Here is a 22,451-nt window from a genome sequence, read left to right as displayed (position 1 = left end):
CTTGTGAGGTAGAGACCTAAGGATCGGGATTTCAAGGTCACAGGATTTCAAGGTCATCTGTGTCTACATAGCCAGTTCAAGGCAATCCTGGGCTATGTGAGGACCATTCTAATACAAAAACAAAAGGAAGTTAGGAAAGAAGGAAGAAAAATAGAAATCTTCAACCACTTTTAAGAAGTACAGTGAAGTTCTGATGTTTAAGATACATGAGAGAGAGGGGAAGGGTGTAAATCCCTATTTAAAGATAATTTTATAGCTCTGCTTTATTGACCCCTATATGTGTGGTTTAGCCTATAAACTCAAATGATTTTTGTGGCATCCACAAACTCCCATCCCTGGGTTTCCCTCCCACCCCCTAGCCAGAAGATGTCTATGGACACCAACCCAGGTAGTTCTTTGCCTTTAGAAAAAGTATAATCTCTGCCTTCATGTAATCCACAGAGTTATCATGTATATAAATGTGATTCTTTACAATATGATCTGAGAGTTAAATATTACAGAAATGCAAAACTCTGTTATTAAAACTGACCAGCTTTTGAGGTTAATAAATGACTCTCTGTGTAAAAAATGGCCCAACTAAGTAGGATGGATGAAGACGATTTTCTTTGGTAAATTGCAGGATGCCTCAGAAGACTTTCATGGTTTCTTGTGAGAAAGAAACTAATTCCCTGAAAATGAATTTCTTGATCATCTCATGAGTCATGAAAATAAGTAGCAAAGACACGGATTGGTTAGTACAGCTAAAAACGAGATGGAGAGAAAGTCACCTGTGGTTGAAGTATATCTACGAGGGCTGCTTTTGACCCATTAAAGATCTGCTCATTACTAATACACTTTTCACATCTGTATTGTGTACATTACGAAATCTCTTGCCCGTGGAACTTTGTTACTTTGTCAATAATAATTTGGGGTGTTTTTCTCCACTTTTACCCATGATTAATTAGAGAACTTGACTAACATAGCCTAAACCTACTACTTCACTAAAAGGATATAATACCCCTCTTCAACTCATCTTTCCCATCGTTCTGCTAAAATCAGGTGCCATAATCTTTCACCTTACTCCCACAACCTTTATGAGAAATTTTCGTGCACAGGTCACTATTCAAACTGATGTTTAGTCAGTAGACTCACAAGGAAGCCCCAGAGAAGTGGTTCTCAACCTATGGGTTGTGACCCCCAAAGGGTCACATATAAGATATCCTGCATATCAGATATTTACATTCTGATTCATAGAAGTAGCAAAATTATACTTGTGAGCTAGCAATGAAATAATTTTATGGTTGGTGTGTACATGAGGAGCTGTACTAAAGGGTTGCAGCGTTAGGAAAGTTGAGAACCATGGCTCTAGGATACCCTGCTTGAAACTCTTACTACTCTGCCTGAGCTGGTAGAATTGAAGTAAAAACAAAAGCTTAAAATCTGTACTGATCTACATAATCTTATCAAAGTTCTTATTTTGAAACAAGAGTTGTTAAAGGTTTATTTCCACTAGTCTTTTGGGTATGTATATATTTATGCTTGTAAGTGTATGCATATAAGCCACTTAATATATTGAAGAATCCATAATACTAAGTAGCCCTTAAATGTACTGAAAAACTATTCTCATGGGCCTTGATCTCTTGTCAAACTGTCTCTCAGAAGAAGCCTGCTGATCAATTCCAGCCCCTCTCTTCACAGAGAAGGTCAAGCTCCATGATAGTCATGGCCTTGTCTAAGAGCAAAGAGTCTTCACATATTGTAAGGGTTTTGTCCATATAATATGCTGCACCAACCACATCTCCCTCCTGTGACCTCTAATAAGCACCCACATAGAGGATAGGAGAATCGAGCCTATCAAATGACCATCTTTAGGGTCACCTCTCATCCCTGCTGTCGCTGACAACTCTTGGTATAATTCATTGTAATACCTTATTCTGTTTAGCATTGTACTCTAACAATAGTGCTGTGGTCTGCCTCTCCCTCAGTAATATTTCTCTGAGTAGGAAGGGTTTGCCTTTATTTGCTTTTCTGTTGCTGTGATAAATATCATGACAAAAGCAGCAAGGGTAAGGAAAGGGGTTTTGTTGTTTTTGCTCATCATAGGCTATCATTCAGGAAAATCAAGGCAGAAACTGGCAGAGACCATAGAGAAAAGTTGTTTAACAGCATGCTGTCCAGGATCATATTCAGCTAGCTTTTTTATACCTTTCAGGACTATCTGCCTAAGGGTGATGTGGGATGGACCATCCCATATCAATCATTCACCAAGAACCACCTATCAGGCCAATCTGATGGAAATACTTTCTCAACTGAGGGCCCTTCTTCCTGATTACCCTGATTGTGTCAAACTGACAAAAACTAACACATCCTTTGTCTTTCCAATCTCTTTATCCTTATCGTTTTCAGTGTATACTTCTCTAAGAGCCATTTGGCTGGGTGATTGGACTGAGTTAGCAAACAGTTGTTTCTTTTTAAACACTGTATTGTACAATTATTCCCCAATGAATCAAAGAACTATCTTTTGTTTTATAGCCCTTACTCAGACTGCCTTCTTGACATGTACTTAGATATCTGAAAGTCATCCGAAATATAAATTATGTAGCCAAAACATGTAAGTAAATCTAAATACATTTCTTTGCTTTCATGGACCCATCTACTAGGATGATTTAGGGAATCTACCTCCAATATATTTTCCAAAACTGTTTATTTTCCCACCAGTCTCATCTCTACTGCCTGAGAGCTAAGCCACCATGCCTTCTGCTTTGAATTTTATTGGCCTCTTGGTTAATTTCTGCTTTTCCTTTGGCTCCTGTGCAATCCTGTTTCCCCAGAGCTACCAGGGTGGTCTTATGCAAACTATCCTCAATCTCGTCACTCTTCTCTTGAAACCACTCAGGAAATCGAACACAGCATCCTCACAGTCACACTTGGAATGACATCAGAAGTTATCCTATGGTCCTGTACTGTCTGGCCTTATATTCAATCCCCTGCCACCCTCTTCTGTGATCAATGAGTCCATATCTCTGCTTCACTTGGTGTTTCAAAGAAAGATAGTTTGTACGGTAGGGTCTTTCTGGCTTTCTTCAGATGTTCCTCTGCCAAGGACTCTCAAATGGTTTGCTTGGTTTTGGGTTTGTTTCTAATTAGCTGTTTATTGGTGCTTCCATCAGACCACAATGAGACCCTGCCTGTTTCCCAAATTAGGAGTCCCTTTTCATATGCCCATTGAGTTCACTGATCATTAATCTATCAGGTATCCACTACACCCAACAGACAGGACATTGCCAGCTTCAACAAGCTCAGAGATATCTTGTGATCCCAAACATGAATTGTGTCCCTATGAGCTGAGGAGAACCCTAAAGAGATGTCAATGCTTAAGACAAACCTCTTTAAGAATATAGACCCCAAAACTGTCACCCAGTCAACCACACCCACACCCTTAGCAATGCCCCCCCCTCAACAGAGCAATTGAAGGTGAAGGTGGACAGTTTAGAATGATGCCATAGTGCTAGCTGCCTCCTGTCTCTGAGCAGAGCACTTACCCTTCCCTTCTCCATCCTGCTCTCTCACAAGAAGGGGAAAGGCTATTTCCTGTCCTCTTTCAATGCTGTCAGCATCTACAATCTTTTTCAGTATCCAAATCAGCCAAATTATTATAAGAGACTTCCGAGTCCTCTCATCATAGGAACTATGTATCTCAAGGCAAGAGAAGAAAGGATGGAGGAGGGGGAGGGGGAAAGAAGGGAGAGGGAGGACTTAAATTTGTTTTACTTTTTTGTTAAGGCTACAAAGACTCCATTTACAAAACTGTTACTTCAATGCCTTAAATGATGTTAGTGGGCCCGAAAAAGATGAGTATTTCCCAGAGTGCTTTGTTTACCAGCAAGAATAGGCTTTTTGTAATGTCCATAAGCAGGCTGGCTGGTAGGTGACAATGCCTCACTACAAAAGCCCTAGATAATTTGGTGACTGTATACTTTGCTGAAGAGCTGGGAGGTGATGCATTTTTAAGTAATTCCCCTCTTGGAATAATTGTGTTCTAACGGATTTAGGGAGAAGTTCGCTCAACTTTCACTGTCCATGCCTATTTAGCATCCAGAGAAAAATAAAATAAAAAAATAACATTTCAGCCCATGGTTTATAGAATTGGATCTGGGCAACACGTGTTATAAGTTAGACCAAGAGGAAGAGTTGGCAGGTTGACCAATAACGAAGGAAAGGGCCTGGAGCCACCAAGATCATAGAGAATCTTTGACATCATGGCCAGTTGAGCTGGTGGGACTGGAGAGAACACTTAGTGAAAGCACCAGACCTGAATTCCATCCCCAGATGCTATGCAAAAAAAAAAAAAAAAAAAAAAAAAGTGGTACTCACTTATAATGGTGGTACTCACTTATAATCCCAGAGCTGAGAAGGCACAAAGGCATAGACAGATCCCATAGCCTACTTAGAGAGTCCCAGGCCAGTGACAAGCTAGCTCAAAAAAAAAAAAAAAAGGTGGGAAGTGCTTGAAGAAGGCTAGGCTATCTGGAGTTGTCTTCTGACCTCTACATGCCCATACACACAAGTACACTAACGCGCACGCGCGCGCGCACACACACACACACACACACACACACACACAGGCACGGTGTCATGACTACTGAAATTTGGTATGTTCTTCCCCCAGAGACCAGGAAGGCCTCGAACTCACTATGTAGCCAAGAATAGCCTTGAGCTCCTGCCTCTCCTGCCTCTGCACCCCAAATGCTAAGAGGACAGTTATCTACCATCGCCCTGGTTTGTGTGGCACTGGAATCCAACCCAGGGCCTCGTGAATGTTAGCCAAAGGCTGTGCCAAGTGAGCGGTATCCCCAGCCCTGGACACTTCTTCCCTGTACTTCCCTTGTATCTTTGTCTTCTTTCCGTTCCAAAGCCTATGCCACGCCACATCAAGTCCATACCCTTCACCTTTGTGTGCGTTTGCCTGCCCTACCTTTCTCCTTTCATGCCTGCTGGTGGCTAGGGCCAGAAGGCTTGGAGGTAGCTGCATTGAGAAGTGAGCAGTGACCTAGGAGAGATGATAACAACTGGAAATTATTGAAGGCCTGCTCTGGGCTTGGCTTTATTCTATATACTTTCCGTGTGTGCCTTCGTTTAGGATACCTAATTACCTAAGAACTGAGTTTACCCTCTTCCCCATTCTACTGTGTTATGCTTGGATTCTTGCTGAAAACAGTCTTCAAAGGATTTATAGCAAAAAGCCCCGAAGAAACGCCAGGGTGAAAGAAGTAGATAAAAGTGGGACTTTTAACGGGCAGGTTAGAAGAAAAAGATGCAGCAAAGGCTAAATCTAGAGAGAAGCCTCAAGCAGATTCTGTAGGCAAGGTCTTGTTTTTGCACGTTTGAACTCTTAGGGCAAAACGTGAGTTTACCAACCATGCTAATGGGGGAAAAGTTCTAACCCTTCAATAATTTCAAGAAAACCAAACTATGGTTGAGGTCAAAAGGAGTACTTGATTTTGCAACAGCAAGTGTCCCTTCTGAGGTTTCTCAGAAATGCTGTGGCTGTCCCACACAGAACTCTCTCCGTAGTTTTACCACAAACGCAATAGCACTAATTCAGTGTACATTGTAATCTAGACCACTTTGGGGGTGTTCAGTGACAGATCTTGGGGACTCAAATAGCTGCTGTCCTCAAATCTAAGAGCACAAGAGTGAAACGTACTTGAAGCACCTTTGAAAAGAAGGTGCCAGAAGAAGGTGATGGGAAATTCATAGGTTTATATTTGACAGGTTTATGTGTATACCGACGTGACTAGCAGGACCATGTGAAAGCAAAGCCAAGGACTCTATGAGTCAGGAAGCAGACACCTGACCCACCGTTTTCCAGATGCTTCTGTGCATATGCTCATACAGGACCAATGTCAGCTGGGAGCCAGATCTGAATGGCTCACATGGACTGTGGGCCATGCAAATAATGACCCAAGGCATTTCCTTAACACTTGGAAACACTTAGGGCTCTTTTCTTTCCATTCCTGGTCAGGCTGTTTGGCAAACAAACACAGTCGCCACTGTGAAATGGTTTGCAGCCGTATTCACTGGCGGTTCAATATCTCTCGGGTAGATCTGTAAACTCAGTCCACCAGTTCCATATAATCATTCTCTGGTTGTTTAGCCCAAAATGGAGGTCGGAAAAAAGCAGAGCTGTGCTGCAGGTTTTTTTGTTTGTTTGTTTTGCTTTGCTTTTTGCTTTGTCACCTGTGTTGGGGGGGGGAGGCAGGGAAGGGGGGCCTGCCCTGAGGATCTGCTGTTAACAGGCACAATCCTTCCAGGACATAGCCATTGCAGTCAGTGACAGGACCAACAATCAAGTGAGTTGTCATAAGGAATAAGGTCACCTTTGCCTCCAACACTAAAGTGCTGGAGACAACTCAGTGGTTAAAGGCCGTCAAGACGGAGAACCTCAGTTTGATGTCCAAGTTTCATAAGGATGAAGGGGAGAAACAAATCCAGTCCTCTGACCTTTACTTCTATGTTCCCCCATGTGCAAATACACACACACACACACACACACACACACACACACACACACGTAAGTTTAAAACAAAAATACTAAAGTTAGCTAAATAAGGCAATGTATGGCTGTAACCCACGGGGAGTGGAGATAAGAGGGGCATGCAAGGCCATCGCCCTTGGCTAAATGGCAAGTCCCAAAGCCCAAATGAGATCCTGTTCAAGAAACAAAAACAATCGAAATGTGGAACTTGGGAGGTTAGGACGGGGGATTATGAGACAGAAGAACATATAGTAAGACTCTGTCTCGAAAAAAAGACAATAGGGCTGGAGAGATGGCTCTGCCATTAAAGGCTAGGCTCACAACAACAACAACAACAAAAAAGACAATAATAGAAATTATTGAAGAAAATCTTTCTCCTCAACATGATCAGAGACAGACATGTTATACACAGTTCACTCAAACATTTTTTAAAAATTAGATGACTATGTGGCCTCCCTTCAGTAATGAGATGCTTTCTTCAAGGAATAACAACCTTTGTTTCCTCTCTTTCTCTGTCATATAAGAACACAGGAGAAAGGCAGCCATCTGCAAGCCAGAGAGTACCTCACTGGAGCCAGGCCCTTCAGGCAACTGATATTGGACCTTGAAGCTGCTAGAATGGGAAAAATCAATTTCTGTTCTTTAAATCACCCAGTCTGTGGTATTTTGGTGTAGCAACCCAAGACTGCCTATTGCATGACCTTATGGAAATAGTTCTATATTTCTAAATTCCCTTGAAACTGTGGTCCCCTCTGCCTCCTCTCTCTTTGCTCTGTTTGAGTCCTAAGAACTATCCCTAAGAGTTCCTAAGAATCCTTCCTAAACTACTAGCTTGCTAAGAAGACAGTGTCAACTCATGTGGGAAAGGAAATAAGAATACTCTCAAAGTTTTAAAATCAGTGGAGTTCAGCTTTTAAAACCTCTATTAAATAAAAAAAAATAGCAAATGCACAATTGACCATTTCTGCATTCCTATGCACATTATCATTTTTAAGCTTAATATAAATCTCAAAGATTTTCTTAGTTGTCAAGCTAGAGGGAAAACTATAATTTAAAAAGTTAATTATAATCATCATTATCAATAAAAATATATTAAGACACATTTTTATGGTGGCACTATAGTTCCTTATCTCTGCTAAATTTATTTTTTAAAAAGTAAGACTAGGAGAGAGGGATAGGATATTCCTTTATTAGTAGAATGCTTGCCTATCATGCAAAGAGGCCCTGGGTTCAATCCACTGTAACACAGAATCCAGTATGATTGCATACATGTTTAATCCCCACACTCTGGATGAAATGGCAGGAAAACCAGAAGTTTAAGGTCATCCTTGACAACATAAGACCACCCTAGACTATAGTCTGATTTTTTGTTGGGTTACCAGCTCACAAATAATTGCACAGACTTCTTATTAATTATAGAGGCTTGGCCTATAAGTTAGGCTTGTTCCTAACTAGGGCTTATCACTTACATTAACACATGTTTTTAATAATCTACCTTCTACCATGTGGCTTTTACCTCTGTCTCATTCTATACATCCTATTGTTTCAGAATCTGCCCGGTTTCTCTTCCTCTCTTCCTCCCAGAATCCTCTCTATGCCTAGACGTCCCACCTATACCTCCTACCTACCTATTGCCCATTCAACTCTTTATTAAACCAATCACAGCAATACATCTTTACACAGCGTACTAATACCCCACAACACTAGACTACATGAGACAATTTCCTTTTTGAAAAAAAGTCAGGCACAGCACCTTTGTATATAGAACACTGTAGACTGGAGAAGATGTAATAACACATGTTGAATGAATGAATGAATAAATGAATGAATGAATGAATGAATGAATGAATGAATGAGATATCATAAGGATCTCAGCCACACAGTATAAGCCAATAGCTCCTATGGACTAATTTGAAATCCAGGACAGGATATCAATGGCAAATGAAGTTATGCTTACAGATAAATGAAATGGATCAGATGTCCCTCTTGGTTAATTTTGAGATTTCATAAAGAAAATACAAGTTTTTTTTCTGGATTAGACACATGGCCAAATCTTTCCTAACAGTGGACATAGTATGAGTAATATTCTATTAATCTCCTATTGCCATTATAATAAATCAGAAGTTAACTGCTTTAAATCATTCAGATTTATTTTGTCATTTTCTAATGATCTGCTGTCTACAAATCTGAGTGTCATTTGGGGATTCTAAGGGTGAATTGATTTTCTGGTCTTTTCCATCCTTTAGAGACAGCCTGTATCCTTGGCCACAAGCACTTCCCACCTGTAACCATCACTGACTAGGGAAGTCTCACTCATAATGCATCTCTCTGACTCTCTCCATCCATGCCTTTCACATGGGAAGATTCCCCCTTACCACACAGGACCTGTCCAGAGCGTAGGATAGTCTTTCTTTCCTAGCACCAGCTTCTGCCTGGAACTCCCTTTACTATCTAACTTAGCATGTCTACAGATCTGGAATTAGGATGTAGGCATCCTCTAGGGTCTGCTTTTCTGTCTTTCACACACAATATCAGAATGCCTCTGGCATGTTTAGTCAACAATACAATTTGCATAGAAATGTTGTGTATTTGAATGTAAGTTTGAGTGAATCTATAAAACTAGATGAGTAGGAGACTATTTTTGAAATCATGAAATGTCCCACAAAGGGATTTGGACATCTTTGTAAGTAATGATTCTCTTTGTGTCAAATTAATATGATGAATTGTCATTAGTGTTTATATCTCACAATTTGAAATGACATGATTACAAGGTGCATCTCACCCACAATACATCAACTTGTAAAGGCAAACAAGACTTAACTGATTTTTTTTAATTGCTACCCCAAGAGTCAAAGAATGCAGTTTAGTAGTAGCTCAATCAATTGGTCCCTGGGAGTTTGAAAGTGAAGTAGGCAGGGCAGATAAGAGCATAGCAAAGGCATTGATTGAAAGTTTACATCTACTATTGTGGCACACAGTTGTAATCCCTGCTCCCTGGTAGACTGAGGAGGAGTATAGAGGCCAACTTGAACAACATAGCAGCATCCTGTCTTAAATAAGTCAATGAAATCAAATAAAAGCCTAGACTTATGGTGCTGATGTTTAGCCCTGGTGCTCTGAGACATGTAAACATAAGAGCAACATGTCTAGGAGCATATGCACACCAAAGGCCATGTTGATGTTAAGTTAAAATATCAGAAAATTAGGAGTATGAAGCTTAGCAAATCACAGAAAGGATACAGGAAGAGGATCACAGACAAATCACTTAAACCTAGAAACCCAAATAAGAAGGTAGACCGGTCAGCACCATGTACCAGAGACCAAAAGATCCTGATCATTTTACAGCAGGGAACAAACTATCACTAGAGTCTGGAAGGCAAGGTGGACTTGGGGAATTAGCCAGAGTGACTTAGACAATCTTTTGCCATAGAATGCTAGGTTTCTTCTTTAAGTATGGTGCTGTTAATTTTGTGGCAATACTACATACTAAGCAAACAAAAGATTTAGTAAGAATCCCTTCTCCTTACCCTAGAGCCTGGACTACTTTGGCCTATCCATTAAGCCCTTTTATTTTTGCATTCTGTTCTCAACTGACAGCAACCTCCAGAATCATCTAAAGTAATAAGCATGATGTGCATTTGCTGTGAATAATTTCTCTTCCTTGTTTGTAGTCACTACAAACAAGGTTTGGGTGACAGGAAATATAGGTGTTTGTTACCAGAGCAAAGCACTCAGGCTTAGGGGGGAAAAAACCCACACACAAGAAAGACAATGGAAAATAATACAGCAAGCTGTGTTTGCAATTTCTGACAGATGATTTCATTTATTCTAAGCGTTCCTGTTTAGTTAACTATACAAATTTTTAATCATATAAATGTGGTGGAATTCTAGCCTCCTGCTCTTGATTAGGCTTGTCTTCCAGCTGATTTCACATGCCTCTGGCTTCTGGCACTGAGTTCTCAAAAATACTACATCTTGGGCTGCAGGAGTTCCAGACCATACCTGTTAAAAAGTGTAGCCTGTAGTCTAGTTTATTTTACTTATCTTTTGTGCTTTGTGTTGTGTTTTCCCAAGGCAAAATGAGAAACAGCAGTGCGGTACATTTCTCTGAGTCAGCGGCACCATTGGCCACTGGCTCTAATGCCATGAATGCCTGTTTTCTTTCTCTCTTTTTCCATCTTTATTTCTTTGTGGATTCATATGGTCACCATTCACTGATGCTTGGGATATTACAGTGGGAAAGACTACCAGGCTTTATGCAGAGACTTCTTTTTGTAAATCTTTAATAAATCAAGGGAAGAATCAGTTTTTGAGGAGAGCATGACCAATGATGGAACGCCAAGATGCGGAGCCTTGCCTGTATACTAACCATTCCGAACATAGATGGGAGTCTCTCAACATTCTTAAAGCAGTCTGAAAATTGTGACAAGATGCAAGAAGATGCTGAAATGAAAGAGGAATCAGAAAACTGACCTCAGTTTTATTGTACATTTGATGAGAACAGACTTAAAAAGAAAAGAAAGGAAGGAAGGAAGGCAGGAAGGAAGGAAGGGCAAGCATTTGGTTATAAAGTTGAAGTCTGTCATGGGTGTTCATTGCAGTGGTTTATATTTACTAGTCAATCTTGACTTTAAAGTCATTCCATAACAACAACATAATGAGTGAAACAAAATTGAGAAACCAAGCAGTGGTTTGATGTCTTTGGATACAGTCGTGGTTCTTATGTAGCCATTTCCAATTGCTTGTTTCTTTCAAGGGTCAAGTCTGCATGGTTTGAAAAGTCCTGATAGCGTGTACTTGTAAAATGGACATTTCTCTGCAGTGTCTCTTATAAGTAACTAATATAAGATAGACAGAAAATGCTGTCACAGGCTAGTCCCCTAGCCTTTTTACTCAAGAGTATGGTGACAGGCCAATGCCCTTGTCATATTCAAGAAAAAGCTGAGAGATGCAGAGTCTCACGGCTTTATGTGGACCTTCTAAAAAGAATCTGTGCATTAGGACTGGAGAGATTTCATGCATGAATACCTGAGTTCATGTCTCCATCATCCACATAAAATGTCATGTATGGCCATGTCCAGTCATATAATCCCAGTACTACGGTAAATGGAAATAGGATGGTTAAGACTTGGCAGCTAGCCAGCTTTGCCATAGATTCAGTAAGAGCCTCGATCTCAGAGTAGTGAAGTGGAGAGTGATGGAGTCAGACACTGGAAGTCCTCATCTAGCCTCCACACACGTTCATGAGCACACACACGTGCACATGCCCCATCCCCACACATATACCTACTCACACACATGTTCTTGCATACACCCAGGGGTGCACACACATATGCCCATACACAGAATCTGCATGTTAATGGCTTCTTTGGTTATTCATGCTCATATTAACATTTGAGAAGCGTTGCTCCAGAATAGCACCCAGGAACCCCTTCTGGCACAGAAACTATAGTAAAAAGTGGGAAGAGAAGAGCAAAGAATCCTAGGAAGCAGTAGAACTTCACTCCACGGACATGGATTGGTTGAAATTTCCTTCTGAGGTGACTTTGAACTCTACACACATAAGAAAACATCAAGGCAGAGATAGATCCTATTAGAAGTCTTTATTAATTCTCTTTTCTTTTTCTTTCCTTGTGTTGTTTGTACCATCAATTTTTCTATATCTTACTATTAGCCGTATTTGTTTTTATCATTTTAAAAGGAAAACTCTCTAGCTTGACATTCTCCAGAAGTTCTTTGAGGGTAATGTTCCCTTCACTGTTCTTGGGATCTTTTAAACCCAACCCAAGTCTTCAGTGTTCAGGAATCATGCATCTCACTTATAAAAAAAAAAAATTTAAAAATGTTTAAACATGGTATTTGGCTTTGAGCACTATACAGCACTATACTTCTACTTCCATTAAAAACACAAGTTAAATGGAAAGCCACTAAGAGTAATTGAGATTCCAAAAATGTTTGAGGAATAAAGACTCCAGACATAAATAAGATGAGATTCTCATAAGTTTTCCGGGTCAATGGCCAGGGGGCAGCCTGAAGACACATGCTCACTGAGCTGTACAACTCATGAACATCAAACATACCTGTTAGAGACTGTAGATAAAATGCAATTCCCCATAGAGAGGACCTACACTGTAGGCGCACTAAATAACCCACAGTGATCATACACGCTTCACCCAGAAGTGATCCATGGGTGTTACATTACCCAAATGCATTCCCCAGTAATATCCACTGCTTTCTACATTCTCATGAGAAGTATGAACTTCCAAAGGAACCTACTTTGAGGATAGATGAGTTCAACTTCTCAGCTTTCTAATAGATAATATAGTTTAAAAAAAGTAGTCAAATTTTGAGCTTAGGTAATTTGTTAGCATGATTTCTTTATTGTTGTTGTTGTTTTGAGACAGGGTCTCACTGACCTCAAATCTGTGATCCCCCTGCCTCAGCTCCCCAATTGCTGAGTATGTCTTAAACTTCTAAAATAATAATATTAAACTTTACAGCGCATTTCATTTTCAAATCACTCATTCTTAAACTGTTTAAATTCTTCAAAGATCACTGTGTAATGGCTAAGGTGTTTACTGCTCTCAGACTCACTTACAGATAAGACATTAAATCTGAGGTCAGACTTAATGGTAAGGACAGTCTGAACCCCAGTTTGTGTAAACCTGAGATAAGTGGTCTGGGGTTTCTTTACAGAGTTCATTGCTGTACTCCTCGCTTTGGTTTGGAGGGTTTTCCCCCCAATAAAAACTCAACTATAAATTTATGTCAAGCATCTTCTCCCATCATTAATAGTATTTCACAATCAAAAATCACGAAAAGACTACAGTCATAGGAGGCCTGGGCCTCAGGACAGAAGTGTCCCTGGGAGGGATGAGAGGCCACTGCAGCAGCAACTAAGAGGAGGAGCAGAAACACCAGTCTTCCTGCGGCTGGGACCTCAGCCTAGTGTCGGCTAATCTACTGTCGGAAAAGTATCAGACACACAGTAAACTCAGCCTTGGCTACATTACCTAAAAGCCGAGAGTGAGGCCTGACTTCTGCTAGAACACTGGTACCTCCTTCTACCAGGATCTTAGCCTCAGAGCCCAGCAGCTCCGGTACCTGAGACTGGACCCAGAGTTAGCACAGGCTCCCCTTTTCATTACATGCGTGCAGAGTGAATAAATGAGTGCATAGCACTCAGGCGCCCGTTAAGAAATTCACCTCCGAATCTGTCAGCTCAACCCCTTCTACTTCCTCTCCCTCATCTTTCCTCTTCTGGCCTCACCCGCTTTCCTCCCTGTCCATGTGACAATGGAAATATGTGCTACCTTGTATGGTTGGTCTGTAGACCAACTCCTCTCCTTGCATACTGGCATTGTTCCTTGAGATTAGCTAAGGCCAAAGCTATTACATTTCTATTTCTCTTGAAGGACACTGTAAATTGTTTGAGCTTCTTCTACTTGGGCTATATTAAACAAAGTTAAAAGACCTGTCTCCTTCCTTGCTCATTCTAGATTGCATCTGAATTGCACTTGTGAAACCAGAGTGGCCAAAAGGCCAGGTGGGGGTCAGGAGAAGCTGACACATTCATATTTGAGCTGAATTGATGGAGGAAAAAAGTCTGGGATAAAACAGATCACCCAAACATAGAATAAAGAATGGTGAGAACTAATAAGGGCATAAATTGTTTTCAAATTCATCTCAGTGAAGTTATCACTAAAACAAAGTTTTGGAAGAATCTGCAATTTGAAAGAAAATGACAACTAGTATGTTTCTGCATGGTATAAAGATAGTCTCCAGAATATTAGAAATGTTTAAATGGTTGATTTCCATTTTAAAATGACATGATCGATATAATAATTTATAACAGAGCACCCATAGTCTTTATAATATTCTCACAACCTTCAGAACATGAAGTGTTCTCACAGTTCAATTTAATTAAGGGATTAAAGCAATTATGCATCTTGTACATGTCACTGTACATTCACTATTGGGGTTCTCAATTTCGTTCCTTCATATAAGCTGCAAACATACATCAAAGTTTTTAAACTTGATCTTTGGATCAAGCTCTTTTTTTCTTCTTCTTTCTTCCTTCCTCTCCTCCCCTGTGTGTGTATGTGTGTGCATGCACATGTTTGGGTAGGTAGGTCTCTGTGAATATGATAGTAATATTTGTGAGAATTCTCCTATAGATGAGGCTTTGCTTCACAAGTGTAGCCAGTACAAGACACCCCAGCTGTTTTCCCAAGCCCTGTGACCCAGACTTTGGGCTTCCGTTGTATCCCAAAGCGCTCGCTGAGTGAAGGAAATCACGACTTCATAGGCATGCTCTTCTAGAAAGACTAGAGACATCTCAGCCTGAGATTAGCTACACAATGTGACAAAACCACCTTTCCAAGAAACGGTGTGGCTGTGAGCTTTTGGTCCATAGTGCAAGCGGCTCATCCTGCTCTACCGGGTTGCTGTTGAGCCAAAAACCTCCTGAGCCAAGCTCTCTCGCAAGATTTCCTGTACTTCCTGTCTCCATGTGAGCCAGAAATACCCTGAGAACGACCTTTCTTGTGGTAATTTTTGCACTTCTGCTCTGGGATGAGGATCCCATATTGGGGGGGGGGGGTAGTTAAATTGTGAAAACATTTTCGACTCACGGGACATTCATATGAAGTAGGTTCCCCTTTTGGGATGGTAATTGGAAATGATGCTTGTTTGGCCCTAACTCGTCCCTTATAAGAAACATTCACATCCAATGATCCAACATTTTGTAACTTCTCCGGAATATTTTTACAAGGAAATGTGTGGAATAATCTAAGAGAAAAGTATATTCTTGGCTTTTAAGAAAAGTGATCTTCAAGAAGCTTGCATGGAAGAGCTGCGCTTTTAATACATCAGCATCTGTGATATATCGTATCATATATTTGTTTTTCTTTGTTCTTAACCCCTTTGTTTTAAGGGTCAGGATATCCTGATGCTAAGGACTCTTGCAAAATAACCGAACAAAAATAAAAATAGTCAAACACTTAGGAAACCCTTGAGTTGCTAAGTCAGGGAAGTTTGTGACCGAGGAGTGGCTGGAAGACATTAATCAGGAAGTATGGTGTGGAGTACAACAGCCTGCATACTAAATAGAACCCTCTGATTTCAGAGACCCTCAATGCCCCGAGTCCAGTGGCAGGGCAAGGTAAGAAACAAAAGGGTTGTCAAACTAGGCAGATGAATCCAACTGCTATAGAAATGTTTTTATCTCAACAGAACGGGTTAAAGAAAGAAATATTTCAAATAAAGTGGGCCACGAGTTTTTACTCATTTGGTTGTATGAATGTGTAGTTGTTATAGAAAAACTGCAGTATTAATAATGAAATTCACAGAAAAGCACTACCCCCAATTATACTTATGTACACACACACACACACACACACACACACACACACACACACACTGAGGGTTTTAGGCCTTTTTCATCTACCAGGAAAGAAAGCTGGTTTACAGTATACTTTTTCATCTAGAAAAAAAAAAAAAAAAAGAGGGGAGAAATCACTTAATTCATTATGAAAAAAAACCAAGACTTATTAAACATAGTTTTAGAAGAGTAATGACAAGATTACAGTGAGCTTTACCGCTTTCAACTTCAAAAACATAATGAAGTGTGAGCAGAGTGATGAAAATAAAACGCTCCCAATGGTCTTTCTCCTCTCCCCCAAATCTCCGCCTTGCTCCCCTAAAGAAACATCAAATGATTGTGTGATCAACCAGCCGTAGGAATGCAGAGCGGGAGCAACAGCTTGTACATCAGCAAAATAAATTGCCAAGCAAAACAAAGGCCTTTGCAAGGCAGAGACACTGAGCTCCAAGGAAGACAGGATTGTTACAATGTCTTTCAGGAAAACGGGCTTTCTGTGTGAATGTGCAAGCTCAAATTGTTCCTACAAACCCAATTTGCTGGCAAAAAATGCCAAGCATAATGCCACCCCACTTTCGTTTATGTCCAGAGCCTTTCACATAAGCCACAGGGGGTATCTCTGTTGCTGCTTTGGCTCTGACTCTCAGGGTCAGCCCCTTCATCTCTGAGCCTCAGGAAGCAAGAGGCTTGGCCCACGGTTGTCCTCAATTCACCACTCCGGGGTGGGGACACAGTAGTCAGTGGCCCAGATATTAAGCCCACAGTGTGGTCTCTCTGAAAAAAAAAAATCATCCATGCTTGCTTTTCCAGGCCATTTATGACCCCCTACCAACACCTTTTAACATGATGACTACCCTTTGAAAATGGGGTTTTAACCATCCTGAGCCACGTGTCCAGGCTAAACAGGCACTCTGTGCATATGCATAAGGACTTTGACACTTCCCTAATCCACTTTTTTCCAGTTAGCTTTGGAATGTGATTCAATGTTATTTCCTTCCAGCTGAAGGGCAGCTGAGGTTACAAGGGGATTTGACTAATAGACCAAAAAACCCGGATAGTTTGCAGAGAACTTTGACAGCAAAGGGGGTGGGGTGTGGAAGAAGGAAGGAGAGTGTTTGAACTGTGGTCCTTAAGATCAAACCGCCCCCATCCCACGCAGGCACAGTGGACAGACCAGGCAGGCCCCCCACCGGGCCCCCCAGAGAGAATCAGCTACAGACGAGTTCTGGCAGAACACAGCTTCCCGTTTTGCTGAAAGCTCGTTGGGATTTACAGAACTAGAGTCTGGGAAGCTTCTAGGCTTCTAGTGCCATAGGAGTTAACCCCTCACCTGGCACTTCCAGATAATTAGCCTGTGAGGGCCCCCGCTCAGAGTCACGCAACGCGGAGCCCCGAGCCTGAAATCTTTCGTGGCTAAGCCACTTGACAAACTTGACAAGAAGCTCATAGAAAACAAACGAAACGGGAGGAAGAAGGGAGGTGAAGGCTGAAGCCTCCACGGCTTTTTTTCCCCTCCCCGCTGTCGTTCCAGCTGTAGCCTGGGATTAATTAAGTGCTGTGAATTCAGTGCCTAAGAGAGAAGGAGAAAATACTCTGTATCTCTAAGGAAGGAGGGAGTCCAGAGACGGTTTCTCGGCAGTGAGGAACCTTAGGTCTCATCTCATCGCCAGTGTTTTGTGCAGGGGCTGGGAAAGCCAGAGAGGCTGTGCCAGGCTGGAGGAGACTTGTCTTTCCAAGGCTGGAGAGGATTTCACGCGGGTTTGCTTGCAGCTGCCCGGGAAGAAATTCCCCTCTGGTGGCAGCAGCCGCAGCAGCAACTGCAGCGGCGGCGGCAGCAGCAGCAGCAGCGACGGCGGCAGCCCTACCTCCTGTTCTGGGGAACAGGGCAGAATGCCTGTGCTAGAGCGGTACTTCCACTCCGCAGAACTAGGCAGGAGGTGGACGGCCCCAGAAGGTGTGCTGCCCTCCGCCCTAAGCAGCAGGCCGGGGTGCCAGCAGGGGCCGCTACCCTGGGACTTGCCAGAGATGATCAGGATGGTAAAGCTGGTTTGGAAGTCCAAAAGTGAGCTGCAGGCAACCAAGCCGAGAGGCATTCTGGAAAATGAAGATGCTTTGCACAGCTTCCCAGGTAAACGGACGGTGGGGTGCAGTAGGTGACCTCGCCAGGTCTCATCTCTCTAGGTCCCCTTCTTGGGTCAAGGAAAGAAGGCAAGTTGTGGAGACAGGGTTCAAAGGGTGATTACAAACGTTTGCTCTACTAGAAAAGCGCCTTAAAGTTGAACGATGGGTATGCTGAAGGGCTGTTAGCATGGAAATCAACAAACCTAGTGTAGGGGTCGGGTCAAATCTTGAGTTTCAGACCCCAAGGGGAGAGAATGAAACTGGATCCTCTTTCATGTCCATCCTACCCCTAACATTTCTTGTCCATAGTTAGAAATGTCTCCTCCAAATTTTAATGATGCAACTTATGTAGTGTGTGTACATGTTCCCAGGACTGAGGGTAGTCTGCATGCTTTTTCAACCCTTGCAAGTTAATAAACTGCCCAGCCTCAGTTTCCTCTTTGACCAGTGATGAATACCCCTACAGAAATGAAGAAAACTCAGCTACAAGTGTGGAGATGATGAGTCAGAAAGGCTTTTTGCATGTCGTTAAGAATGGGCTGTTTGGGGTGGGACAGTTAGTTGGACCTTTGCAGCATTTCTAATGGGGGGGGGGGTTGGGGTAGGGTACAAAGATACCTTTGGGACTCTGTAATCGACAAATGCCACCACTGATGACCGGGTGCTCCCTTCCTCGGGGGAATCTGTTGATGTGTGTTTGGGGGAGCAGTGAGTTCACTTGAGAATAAGGCATATGAGTGTGCTCATGCCTTTTAAGTCCTGGCCATCCCCATGCAGTGGAACCCTGACATGGCATCTGCCATGAGACAGTCCAAAAGTCATCTCCCCTTTTCTCATGGGAATAGGCTGAGAATAAAAACTACTCTGATTTTGCTCCAAATAACTTGTGGCAGAAAGGTTTGCTGTTGTTTGTTTGTTGTTTTTTACACCAAGATGCCTAATAATTTATGAAGAATATTATTTAAAAGTAATGCTCCAGGTGGGGGTGTGAAAAAAAAAAACAGCGTTGTTCTTTAGTAAACAATGAGTATTTGAGCACTTAGAAAGGAGAAGTAAAGCAATCAGCCTGGGGTTTTGTGGCATTTGGAAATGGGTCTTGGTCAGAAGAAATGAGGTAATGGGAAAGTCATTCATATTTCATGGGAGCAGGGCTAGGAAAACGGAAAAGGCCCCCTAAGCAGAAAATGCAAGTATGGTACACCAACTGCTCTAACCCCTGACTTGTGTCATTATCTGAGATGACTAAAATTCACATTTCAAATAGCACCTTTCATAGAGCTTCCTCGACCGTCACTCCTCAGCGCATCTGTGGGGGAAGGTGCACATCATTCCTTCCAAGCCATGTGAGTGGGGTCCCATCCTGAGCAGGCAGAGCTTATTCAAAGGGAAAGTTGAGCCAGCCTCTCACACCTCTCTACTGCTTCCTCCAGTGTCCCTTACCATGGAAAGTGTCCTAACTGAGCCCTGGACAGAAAGCAGCACCCATCTGCAGCCTACTCACCTTGCCTGCAATAGGGTGGGTTCTGTGTAAACGACCCCCTCCCAGAGCCCCAGGGATGTCTCTCTGCTTTACCTGCTTCCCCATTTTCTCAGGGATAGAAAAGTTTCAGGATTTCTGATGTGATCACAAAACCCTCTTACCCATTAGCATAGGCCCAAGAAAACAGGGAAACGAAGTATTATAAATTCTGTGAATATTTGGACTTCTGTGATAACAGAAGAGTCAGTTTAAATGTTTAAAAACTACTAAACTGTGGAAATTCTGAATAGTCACTTTGCAGGGCTCTAGAGATGAATGCCACTGGCTGCTAATATGTCTAATGCAGCCCTCAGAAGCCCCAGGATTCCCTCTCCCTTGTGAAGGGCATCAATGTTTGTATTTATGCTTCCTTAGACAATATTAGAACTCTGTCCTTTACAAGTGAAGTAGAAAAATGTTTGCGGTGTTTTGTTAGGTAAAGGAAAGAACAAAAGAAAAGCCGAGAAAATAAATAAAAGCATGCATTCATGAGAAATTCAATATGAGATGCACAGAAGCACAAGCCATGGGAAACAGAGGAGGGCAAGGAAATGCTGGGGAGGTGGCAGGTCAGCATGCCCTGGGAGGTTGTTCCAAGCAAGGGAGCTTGCATGAGGGGTGGGGTGGTGCATGGCTGTGTGGGGTGTGACCCTAAGCTGGACAGTGCCCAAAGTAATAATACTGAATAACTGAAGTGACAAGTGGCTTGCTGACTGACACCATGTCATCCAATCATGGTAACACTCCTATCTCCCCCCCCCCCCCTTTCTTTAAAGCTAATCCCTGCATTTTAGAAATGAGGTGAACAGTTCAGAAAGACTCAGTATTTGTTCCATGCCCCCCCCCCAGGACAGGATCTCAATAGTTAACTGAGTCACAAAACTTTTAAATGATCATAGCCCTTGCCGGGGGTGAGGGGGGTAGGAGGTGGGGAGTGGGGTTAGATTCACACTTCAGGTAAGATGTTGTTTCTATGGTTACCTGTTGGCCGGGCAAGCACTGGAACTCATTATTCAAAACCTTGGACAAACAAACTAACAAAATAACAGTCTCATTTGAAACAAGGCAGGAATGTGTCTTCTCTACATTTTTCTACTCATTTGGAGGGCATTAGCTTTAGGTGGAAGCCTTTAGTACTGGGAAGGAGTGGAGAACAGTCCTCCTTGGTCCTTAAGGCTTAAAGCACAGCCTAGCGAGCAGGCATGAAAGACAGGAATGAGGGTGGATGGGAGGGTGGAGTGGGAGACAAATCAGTGGTTTCCCAAATGCTGGGGCTACAAACATTTCTATAGCCCTCATTCTAGCCAGACACCCAGCAGGACCTGCTCTTATTTGAATAATTCACTTTGAGATTCACTCAAATAACTGCAAACTCTTCATCTACTTACCTTCCCTTTTGGTGCCTCTAATTAAAATTCTGTATTACATGTTTCCTCGTTTATTAGGTCTCTTCTTTCAGTAGCCTTTGGTTGCAGGGAAAAAAAATGAAAACCCAGAACTCATTTGAAATAGAGAAAGAACACATGTGCTTCAAGGAGAACACGGAATCAGAAATGTACTCTATACCCAGCTCTGAATATTGAATGTCAGACAAGAAAGTCTGCAGAAGGGTTCCAGTTTCAGAAAGCTGCAATTTAAATTGACACTTAAAGTGTCATTTTAAAATCTCTTAAGTGGCAAGTGTGACATAAACCATGTTGAAGAGTAAGCACTAGGATCATTATAATTCAAGGAGCATTTATTGAATGCTTGTTGTATACCATGGGTTATACTGGACAACACTGACTGAGTGATGAATCAAAGGTTTAATGAGGGAAGAATAGCAGCACATTTATGAATCTGAGCTCTGTCTGCAGCTTCAGTGTGCAAACAAGCACTCGCTAGTTTAAGCTTCTCTGTCCACTCAAAATATTGACTGGAAAGCTGGTGAAATAAAACACACTCCTAAAAATTCATATGCACTTTCAAGCGCTCATCAGGCAGGGCTTAATGATTTCATTCAAAACAGACCAAATTGCTTTGAGAAAAGAAGTAATTAGCCTCAACAGGGGATGGGCTGGTATTAATTCATAACATTTCTCCAAGGCTACCGCCTGTAGACATTAGCCTATTAGCCTACATTCAGTCTATAGCTTTACTGAATAACAAACATCATTAAAGGTGTCATCCCTCCTTTAAATGGAACATAAAAGCAAGTCAAACCCAAAAGACAAGCCAGGTGCGGTAGATCACACTGTCATTCCAGCACCTGAAGGCAGAGACAGAAGAATTGCTATGAGTTTAAGGCTATCCTGGGCCACATGATAAGTCTCAGGTCTACCTGAGCTATGGAATGAGATCCTGACTCACCAAATAAGTAAATGTAAATTAAAAATTTTTTAAATGTAAATTAAAAACAAGTTTTCACTTTGAACCAAGTCTGTGATCCCCATAAATTTGTTTTTCTGAATGACAGACACTCAAATATAAGACAATTTTCCCCAAGTCCCATAATTCCAGTTGGTTCTGAGTCCTTGAGAAAGGCTCAAGAGACAGACTGTAAGTCCCAAACTGAGGTTTAAACCTGCTTAAATCCTGCATACACACTGATGAACTGTGTGATCCATCAAGTTAACCCCATGGTTAACCTCATCTACAAAAAGGAATAATAGTAGAATTTTCACATAAGGTTATTGAGAGGATTAAATGAGCTAATACCCCTGAATCATTCTAGAAAGACCTTAAACTAGCAGTTCTCAATCTGGGGTTTGGAGGCACATATCAGATATTTACAATATGATTTGTAACAGTAGCAAAGTTACAGTTATGAAATAGTGATGTAATGATTCTATGATTGAAGTCACCATACCACCAGGAACTGTGTTAACAGGTCACAGCATTAGGAAGGTTGAGAACCACTCTCCTAAATGCTA

General features: G+C 41.8%; 1 protein-coding gene across 2 annotated transcripts in view; it reads left to right on the top strand.

Annotated features, from left to right (window-relative positions):
• Pde7b (phosphodiesterase 7B) overlaps positions 1–22,451 on the top strand; it is a 292,866-nt gene that overhangs the window by 140,339 nt on the left and 130,076 nt on the right. The window contains exon 1 of one of the 2 annotated variants that reach the window (XM_051175369.1): positions 17,505–18,027. The exons of the other annotated variant lie outside the window; for it this stretch is intronic. Within the exon in view, the coding sequence (XP_051031326.1) occupies positions 17,790–18,027 (238 nt within the window). The 5' untranslated portion in view covers positions 17,505–17,789. Of the gene's footprint in view, positions 1–17,504; positions 18,028–22,451 lie in introns of those variants that run through there. 2 annotated transcript variants of the gene reach the window in all.

This window comes from Phodopus roborovskii, unplaced genomic scaffold, assembly GCF_943737965.1.
Source record: "Phodopus roborovskii unplaced genomic scaffold, PHOROB, whole genome shotgun sequence".
Classification (NCBI taxonomy): Eukaryota; Metazoa; Chordata; class Mammalia; order Rodentia; family Cricetidae; genus Phodopus; species Phodopus roborovskii.
This window is presented reverse-complemented; position numbering and strand designations above follow the sequence as displayed.